General features: G+C 39.4%; 1 protein-coding gene across 1 annotated transcript; it reads left to right on the plus strand.

Annotated features, from left to right (window-relative positions):
* The first annotated feature begins 53 nt into the window (after positions 1-53).
* On the plus strand, positions 54-7,092 carry LOC124299537 (uncharacterized). The gene is made up of 3 exons (XM_046752800.1): positions 54-125; positions 1,459-1,696; positions 4,616-7,092. Exons 2-3 carry the CDS (start codon positions 1,540-1,542, stop codon positions 7,090-7,092), a joined length of 2,634 nt encoding a protein of 877 aa, XP_046608756.1. The 5' UTR covers positions 54-125; positions 1,459-1,539.
* The last annotated feature ends 3,192 nt before the right edge of the window (positions 7,093-10,284 follow it).

A 10,284-nucleotide genomic window follows, 5' to 3' on the forward strand; every position in this document is an offset into this window, starting at 1 on the left:
GGGGTATGCCGGCGTTCAGGCCCATCCACGCGTGCTACAACGAGAACGCGTCAACTCGCTAACTAGCGAGCTATCGCGTACACAGTGGTTGGCGTGAGTGGAACTGGCGTGACTACTATATACAGGTAATAACAAGTGATTATTCTAAGGTTCGGATGCTAAATAGCAGGGATGTAAATGTAATAAGGATGAAAAACAATAACGAATGATTGAAATATTCAGATATTATTTGGGCGCTTCACGAATTATCAACCATTGTCTGGGCTCGAAAAATTCGATTTGCGTAAATTTTTTTCCTTACTTTCTGTGACTCGAGTAAATTAGTAAATTCAACAAGTTTCAATCCGATATAGGACGTCGTATGCTGCATGTTCAGGCGAGGAATATGCTAACCAGTTCTTTAGACAAAATTGCTATGCGTATTTTTATCGTATATTTAGCGTGACAATAAAAATTTGAAGAAATATATTTTCTGTGTGAAAAACTCTCAGCTTTCCGGAACTATTTTCTATCTTTCATTTACTCTGCTCAAACGACCTCCAAAACACGTTTTTTGTCAAAGAATAACGATTTCTATTGCCCCGCAATGTTGTATCATTCTTTTGAATTTTTATTCTAACAGCTGAGATTTTTTTACTCATGAACACAAATTTTCAGAATGGAAAGGCTACGCGGTCGCGCGCGTTAGGTACGATTGATTTATAAAGACAATTGTAATAAAGAGAATTTTATTTACCGTTCTTTATTAATTAATCGTAGCTCACGCGCGACTACTATATTATACAGCCTTCCCACTCTGAAAATTTGTTTCTTTTATGACTGGAAAAATCTCAACTGTCAGAATAAAAATTCGAAACAATGACAAGACATTGCGGCGCAAAAGAAATCGCTGTTTCTGTTTTGTCAAAAATCGTGATTCTTGATTGGTTATGGCAGAGTCAATGTGAACTAAAAAATGGATCCGAAAAGCGGAGAGTTTTTCACACATAAGTTTTTTTTTTCAATTTTCATTGTGACTCGAAATCTGCGATAAGAATGCGCATACAAATTTTGTCCAAAAAAATTGGATATCGCATTCCTCGTGAAAGGTACGTCCTATTGGACTGAAGCTTGTTGAATCTACTAATTTACTTGATGGGTCACAGAATAAGAGGAAAATAATTATGAGGCAAATCGCATTAATTTTTCGGGCCGAAAAATTGGTTGATGATTGCGGTGGAATGTCCCATTCACTCATAAATGGAATTGAATTATCGAGAATAGAAAAACTAGTGTATCAAATAGTATCAATTGCATTAAAAGATTTATCAAGTGAATTATTATGAATATGATTTCGATCTGCAACTATAAATTTGTATAACACACTTAAATTATGATTTATCATTTCCTATCGCGGAATTTTCCGTGCGGATTAGTGAATGACTGCGTGAATATCCTTTGATTATCATGTATTTTCAGTGTGACAGTAATTAACTCCGATAATCTGGAATAAATACCAGTGAATCATCGAGATAAAATTAAAGGATATTTATTTCCAACATGGAAAATGAAAGAGCAGCAGATCCTAAGCCACGTAAACGTTACAAACTGTTCTTGGATCCAGAGTACCAACCACATTGGGTTTCTACGAGGACTCATTCATTTTGGGTTGCTGATGCAACTGTTCCGCCACCAGAAACCGACGTCGACGCATCAGGTATTGGTCCAACCAAAGACCGTTTAATTGGTACAAATGTGGAGTATGCAATTTTTTTTTTAACACACGCCAATACCACGCGCCTATAATTTATCCTATACCAGGTTGCAAGCGGAACATGTATAGGCTATTTCTGTTGGAAAAGGTGGAAGATCTTTTTTTTGCGTCATCTATGCTCACGCTATAATTATAGTTACAATGAGCCGTAAAAATTTATTAACGTCGAAATTCGTACATTTGTCTTGGATGATGCATATGAGTTTATACTACTTCACCTTAGGGATTTTTATTATTACAGTTAATAATTTATGAACTCGTGAGTTCGAAAAGTATATTGCTTAGAATTTGAAGGATATTACTGTATATCCAGCTCGCCTAGAATGCTTGAAACATTTTTGTTTTATGTGAGAAAAAAATCACGATATATCGGTTTTTAAATTCTTGGAAATAAAATTCAAGTTAGAATATGGGACATAGGACACGTTTTAGGGTCAGCTTGTAATTGTTTCATATTTTCTTCGGTTCTCAATCTTTGACGTCCCTGTACTTAGCAGAGCAATGTTGGAGAAACCGAATATAATTGGTACCATAATTAGGTGCTTTTTAGGTGCTAATTAGGTGCCCGATTCAAAATTTGGTGCTTGATTTTTTAATTAGGAAAAATCGATTTTTGCCGCGCGCTGCCAGCGGGACGTCAGGCTAGCAGAGCACCCCACGTAACTCGACAAGTACCGGGGTTAGGGAGAAGTACTCTCCGTAGGAATTAAGTGCTTTTTAAGTGCTACTCGGGTAGACTATCTAGAATTTACGGGATCAATTTTTCGATCAGTAAAAATCGATTTTTGCCGCGCGCTGCCAGCCGGACGTGAGGCTAGCAGAGCGCCGCATGTAACTCGACAAGTACCGGGATTAGGGAGAAGTATTCTCCGTAGGAATTAGGAACTTTTCAAGTGCTACTCGGGCATGCTATACGGAACTTCCGGCATCGACGTCTCGATGTACTTTGATACATGGTAAACGTTGTATATCAACACATACATTCTAAAATCACGAGATACGCTGTATACGTATTATATCAAAATACCAGCAAAATTTTTCAATTCTTTCCGCATCTCGTTTTTACGACGGCAAAAGTTATTCGATTCCAACCAAGTAAATAACCCTTCGTCTGCACACACCCGCCACGACCCTCCGCCACGACCTTTCGACTGCATATAGGGTCAATCTGACTCTAACCGTTTTTCAACCGATTGTATCGTACTAAATGAACCGACTGCGTATTTTGATGACGGGACGCCATTAGAACAGAGTAGGAATCGGACACTTTGATGACTATGCGGTCATTTTGGTGACTGTCACGAATGTGTATTTGTATGAATCGGATATTTTGATGACTGGGATTTTTTGGCGTGATCCTGAAAATTCAAAAATTCGAAAATTTTGTTGCCAATTTCTGCCCAAGGCGAAACCACAATTGCATAGCTGTGGCTGTTGTGATAGCCTTCCTTTCCCATGGACTCGCGCGCGAAGCGCGCGAGGCCAGTTGCTCATCAAATTTACAACAAACCTCGTAACTAGGCACCCAAAAAGGTCCGTCATCAGTATATATGATACATGTAAATATATAAATACGCATTATTAATTTTTTTTTGCACATACACTTTTTGTAATAAATTGTTCTTATTTATGGCCCAAGCGTTGATTTTTGAGAATACTAAAATCGAAGTGCCCAAAAATAGGTAAAATACAATTGTATGTGCAAAAAAAAAAATAATAATGCGTATTTATATATTTACATGTATCGTATATACTGATGACGGACCTTTTTGGGTGCCTAGGTACGAGGTTTGTTGTAAATTTGCTGAGCAACTGGCGTCGCGCGCTTCGCGCGCGAGTCCAGGGGAAAGGAAAACTATCACAACAGCCACAGCTATGCAATTGTGGTTTCGCCTTGGGCAGAAATTGGCAACAAAATTTTCGAATTTTCAGGATCACGCCAAAAAATCCCAGTCATCAAAATAACCGATTCATACAAATACACATTCGTGACAGTCACCAAAATTAACGCATAGTCATCAAATTGTCCGATTCCTACTCTGTTCTAATGGCATCCCGTCACCAAAATACGCAGTCGGTTCATTTAGTACGATACAATTGGTTGGAAAACGGTTGGGGTCAGATTGACCCTATATGCAGTCGGAGGGTCGTGGCGGAGGTGTGCAGACGGAAGGTTATTTACTTGGTTGGAATCGAATAACTTTTGCCGTGGTAAAAACGAGATGTGGAAAGAATTGAAAAATATTGCTGGTATTTTGATATACATACATACAGCGTACCTCGTGATTTTAGAATGTATGTGTTAATAAACAACGTTTACGATGTATGAAAGTACATCAAGACGTCGTTCCCGGAAGTTCCGTATAGCATGCCCGAGTAGCACTTAAAGAGCACTCAATTCCTACGGAGAGTACTTCTCCCTTACCCCGGTATTTGTCGAGTTACGTGGGGTGCTCTGCTATCCTGACGGCCCGCTGGCAGCGCGCGGCAAAAATCGATTATTCCTAATTAAAAAATCAATCCCGGAAATTCTGGATAGTGTACCCGAGTAGCACTTAAAAAGCACTTAATTCGTACGAAGTGTACTTCTCCCTAACCCCGGTACTTGTCGAGTTACGTGGGGTGCTTTGCTAGCATGACGTCCCGCTAGCAGCGCGCGGCAATAATCGATTTTTTCTCATTAAAAAATCAAGCACCAAATTCTTGAATCGGGCACCTAATTAGCACCTAAAAAGCACCTAATTATGGTACCAATTATATTCGGTTTCTCCAACATTGCTCTGCTGAGTACAGGGACGTCAATCTTTGTACGTTATTATATTACTTGTGCCAAAGTTATTGTTAGTCAATTAATGTTTTCAGATCAAAATTCTGTGGGATCGGGCGAGAATATGTTGTTAAATACCGAGGATGATACGTCACATTGTGTTTCCGATTCTAATCAATCATCTGCTGCATCTTCGATGGAGCCTGATCTAAGCAATGACTGCTGTGGAAATATGTCACATGAGGAGAATGATGATGTCTGTGTGTCGGATGAAGAGCACTTGACAGATCCCGATGTAGAAAATTCTGATGACTCACAATCAGACGATTCCCACGATTCGCACGACAATTTACAAAATTTTGACGATTCTGAAACTTCGGAAGAAGATGAACCTCACGAACGAGTCGGGCGAGAAGACGGTGTGAATGACGACGATATTATGTTTGATCAATCTGTTCTGTCCGTGTCGGATGTTATGGAAATGGTCATGGCATATTGTATGCGTTTTTCTGTATCCCATGAGGCCCGAAAAGCACTGGTGGATATGATACAATGTTTGGCCGGACCAAGGTATGAGAATTGGTCAATTAGCAAATTCCAAATCAAAAAGAAGTACGAGCCGCCTGAAGATGTTATGACTTACACTTTTTTTTGCTCTTCATGCAAAATACCTATTTTGGGACCAATCACAAAAAGGGAATTTGAAAATAATTCAGTTACTTGCGAAGAGTGCCTTCAGCTACAAAATCTGACGATGCAATCGCCGAATAGGTTCATTTACATTGATTTGAAGTACCAATTTAAGCAACTCTTGAGTAGTCGAAAGATCCGTGAGAGCCTAATGGAAAACTTAATAACACGAGACGCTGCGCTCGCTCGTGCACCACCGACCGTAATGACAGACATTTATGACAGCGAGCTGTATAGAGCGGCAATTGGGGAATATTTTCAGAATGCTGATCATGTCCTCACGTACAACTTCAATACAGATGGAATGCCGATTTTTAATAGCTCCAATAGAAGCAGTTGGCCATTGCTATTAATTGTGAATGAATTACCTCCCCATCTGCGATTTAAGCACGTCCTTCTAGCTGGATTATGGGTTGGAAATAAGGAACCCAGTCCTACCATGATGAACACTTTTCTCCAACAGTTCGTTTCACAGGCAAATCACCTAACCGAACGAGGCCTCAAATTGAAAAATGACATGGGCCGAAAGACAACTTTCAAAATAATACCACTGTGTTGCGTTTGTGACTCCGTGGCAAGACCTATTGTCCAGTGCAGGTTACAATATAACGGATATCGCAGCTGTAGTTGGTGCTATGCTCATGGGAATTATGTACGTGGAGCTGTGCGCTATTTATTCGGCGAAGTAGACGCAGACGGGAGAACACACGAGTCTCATAAAGAGGATGTAGAAAATGCCACACGACTTCGGAAACCTGTGAATGGCGTCAAAGGAGCTAGCATTTTGTTACAGTTGCTCCTATTTAATATGGTGTGGGGATTTCCCTTTGAATACATGCACGCCATATTACTCGGTGTAATAATACTTCTGTGGGATATTTGGACAACTCCCGGGAGTCCAATTTATCTGGCCCCAGCCATTCAAAATCAAATCAACGATAGATTGATGCGAATGACTCCTACACACGAAATTCATCGATTGCCGAGAAAATTATCGAAAAGAGGCAAGTGGAAAGCTTCTGAATGGCAGTCATGGTTATTATTCTACAGCCTCCCTTGTTTAGACGGTCTCATACCAGACGCTGCTTTGGAACACCTATCACTTTTAGTAGACAGTTCGTTCATACTTCTGCAAAACAAAATTTCCGAAGCAGATTTAAATAAGTGCGAACTGAATCTCACGAAATTCGTAGCTGAATTTGAAATTTTATACGGAAAAGAATATGTGACATTCAATGTACATAGCTTACTGCATGTGGTGAAATCCGTGAAATCGTCAGGACCGTTGTGGACGACTTCTGCTTTCAGTTTTGAGAGTACCAATTACAGACTAAAACAACAAGTCAATGGACCGAAAGGGGTTGACGATCAAATCGCAATGGGATACCTCAATAAAAATATGTTCCAATGGAAATTGGGGGAAAACATGGAACTCTCGGAAGAAAGCCAGAATTACTGCAAGCGTCTCTTTGCCGGCCGTCCTCACACTTCGAATTGCACAATAACACCTGACAATGTAGTTTTGCTTGGCAAACCTGTCGTACATGATAACGGGGAAGTCATATACGCTCGGTGTATATTCAAAAATACCCCTTTTCACAGCGCACGATATCGGCCGAACAAAAAAACTAACGATTCCGTAGTGCAATTGGTCACAACGGATATAGTTCAAATAACTGGATTTGTACTCGTTGATGGTCGGACCTATATCGATGCACAGAATATTGATGTGGTTGTAGAATTGCACGTACCGCACATTGTGAGAGTAAGGCGAAGCGATGAATATCGAAGAATCCCCATGGACGATATCCAAGAGAAACTGCTATTTCTGAGCGTCAACAATTTGACATATATTTGCAAATCTCCTTGCATCATAGATTAAGATAAACTATGTACAAAAAAAATTTACAGCTATATAGCATAGACAGGGTTTATAAACTTGTCAGACAATATTTACTCTTTGCAGGGCTGATGTTAAAATTTGTTCAAGATGTTTAAAATCCTACCATAAGTTAAAATTTGTGTACACTGATTATTATAGTACAATACAATTATAATAAAGACTGAATTGACGAAGGACAAAATAAATGTAAAAAAATACTGTATATCCGCTTTGCTTAAAATTATATCATTTAATAATGATTTATTTTTTTATACAAGTGACCGGAATGCGAAACTGAAGTTATCAAGAAAAGTAATTTTTCTTAAATTCTGAAATATCGTTCTGGTTTCTACAGAAGAAAACTTTGGCTAACAAAACTATTTTTCCTTGACTATAGTTGGGTGAAAGAAACCGAAATCCGACATGTAAAACCCAGACTCAAATTCCCCGTTTACCGGTATTATATTTTAGAGTGAAAATTACGAAATTGAAATGCTGCAATTAAAAACGCATCGTGTCGATAATACATGAAAACCGGACAGACAGGCTATCTATCGGATGCAGATAGAGGCCGATAGAATTTGTATACGCGATTGCGGACAGAAGAGGGTTATTCGTTGTCGGTAGCGAATGCGGATAGAAGCCGATAGAATTTGTATACGCGATTGCGGATAGATCCAGATGAATTCGCACGCTGCTCAGCGCTGCGTACACATTCGGACAGACGGGCTGTCTGTAATTGCCAACAGAAGCGGATGGCTTGTTGTAAAGAGCGAATGAGGATAGAGGCCGATAGAATTTGTATATGAAATTGCGGATAGACGCCGTCAAGCAGTTAGAAGTCCAATAAATACCGTCTGAAATTCATAGTCATGCGTACATGAAACTGATAGATGCAGACAGAAATTCAATGTTGGATCACTTGTGCGGATAAAGCTGACAGAATCCCGTCAAGTTCTTATACATTTCAGTTACATATTCTATTGGTTTCTGATGGAATTTTAACCAGGGGAATTTTATCAGGCCATCGCCACCTTCTTAACATCAGTTGAGGCAAAATTGAAGAGCGGGATATACTACAGATCATAATGGCTGAATATCCCATCATTTTACTTTGATCGAGCCAATAGCGATAAGTTTGTTACTTAAGGTCCCGCTGACCTGGCATGTCCTATATATATTTCGTGACGTCAGAAGCGGGGAAATCGCCCGCACAAATCCTGATAAAACGGGGGTATGAATCTGACTGGGAAAATTTTTAAAAGATAGCTTGAATAAAATTGTACGTCTGTATCTCAGTCACTACTATCTCAGATCACTGATAACGTCTAATAAAAATAATGATGAACTCAATAAAATCACGTCGCGTCAAAGATGGCCGATCGGGCTAGCGACTTGTTGAATATTCACCGTTTGTACGATATCAGAATTTCTTTCACTTTTGCCAGGGAGATACAGACGTACAAAAACACACACGTAATCCGGGAAAACCTATAGCACCAGTCAGTTTGCTGTAAATATGGCACGATTTGTGCGGGCGATTTTCAGGTGACAGGAGCCCGTTCTGATGCACGAGAAGTCTGTAATTTAGTTCAACGTTGAACCTCCAGAAGCGCTGTAGTCGACCGAAGCGGTACCAGATGATAAAACGACATGGTAATACGCACACGTCCTATGTTTCTGCTAAAGCAACAATCTGCAGTGCCGACGAGAGCATGGGCTTTTAGGTGGATACGAAAAAATGTACAACTCACTCAGAATAACCATTAGATTTCGAAATTCGTGCATATTATAAGGCATCGTTGGGAAATGGTAATATCAGTTCACAATCGCGGTAACTATTCGTAATCACACGTAGCCCGACTATACGTGAACGGGGCATTCCATGCGAAACCGACCAACCCGTGACCTCGACCAATTTTTATTCTACTGAAAATTTTACACTTTTTTGTACCTGCCAAAAGCAGTCTTTCTGAAATATTTTAGATGTTTGTCTCAACCCATCCAAACACCATAAATTTATCAAAATATCGCACAATTTTTTTTTTAAATGCTCATGGCTTTTCCAAAACCCGATATTAAAATAACATACTGTTTCTTTTCTCGTTTTGAGTCGTAGTTCCGCAAAGAAAATTATTCTTTTTTATTTTATTGAAGGGTTTTGGGGCATTCTACATCGAGTACGCACCACTTAAATCTACCTTTTTTCATCGATTTGATAGAAAATCATTAACAAAAACGAAAATACCTATCCTTTAATTCCTGTTCGTCGAAAAGGCAGATGTAAATGGCGAATAATTGACATAGAATGCCCCATATACGCTCCGGATATCCTCATCTAATAGTAGCATCAATGTCCGCAAAATTGTTATACTTACAGATTATTGACCGAAAGATTAGATGCGGCAGTAAAATAAATACCGAAATTGCAGGAAACACGCAAGTATAGGCGTGAGGGTTTAGGGTTGAGATAAAAAATTATACTCTTGAACAGACCATTTATTTATTATAGCAAATTTGGGGGGGGGGGGGGGGGGGAGCCGGTTGATAATCGTCCGAGCCTGTTTTAAAGATTACCCTGATACATACGCGAAATTGTTTCTGAACCGGATGTGTTTAACAATACTAGAAATACATCCTGCAAAAAATCTATGTCATTGTACATACATACAATTACTGCATACAACGGTTCAAGATTCGTGGCAAATATTTTACAGGGCCGATCCTTGTTAAAATTCTGATGAAGAATTTGCTTGCCAATTTTTTCTGTTTTTAATTCTCAACAAATAAGGATTTCATACTTTATTTGCTTCGTTTCATTTGTCAATTACGCCTAGTTCTGAATGATGCTACCAAAATTTTTTTTTACATTAGACGAACTACCTGAATGTTACTCATTTGGTGGAAATCGTTATAAAACTACATACCGTGACTTCTCGTAGATGGTATACGCTACGGATACGCTAGCGAGTTTTGGGTTGGTTTCTGCATCGTATACGACCTACGAAAAGTCAGGGTATGTGTTACTGTTGTACATCAAATCCGGCACAATCCTTTAAGATTTCACAGAAATTTGGAACTCTCGAAGGAATCAACTTCTTCGGATTCCGAGTACTATCCCTCACACCCCACTGTCCCCACTATCCGAGCGGCCGTCACTTCTGCGTTTCCTCGCGTACCGTCCACATTCAC

The sequence above is a fragment of the Neodiprion virginianus genome, chromosome 3 (assembly GCF_021901495.1).
Source record: "Neodiprion virginianus isolate iyNeoVirg1 chromosome 3, iyNeoVirg1.1, whole genome shotgun sequence".
NCBI classification, from domain to species: Eukaryota; Metazoa; Arthropoda; class Insecta; order Hymenoptera; family Diprionidae; genus Neodiprion; species Neodiprion virginianus.

Excerpts from the sequence above, each read along its gene's own strand:
- LOC124299537 (XM_046752800.1), top strand. The coding sequence starts at position 1,540 with ATGGAAAATGAAAGAGCAGCAGATCCTAAGCCACGTAAACGTTACAAA. Across the intron at positions 1,697-4,615 it reads AACCGACGTCGACGCATCAG|ATCAAAATTCTGTGGGATCG; the intron begins GTATTGGTCCAA and ends TAATGTTTTCAG.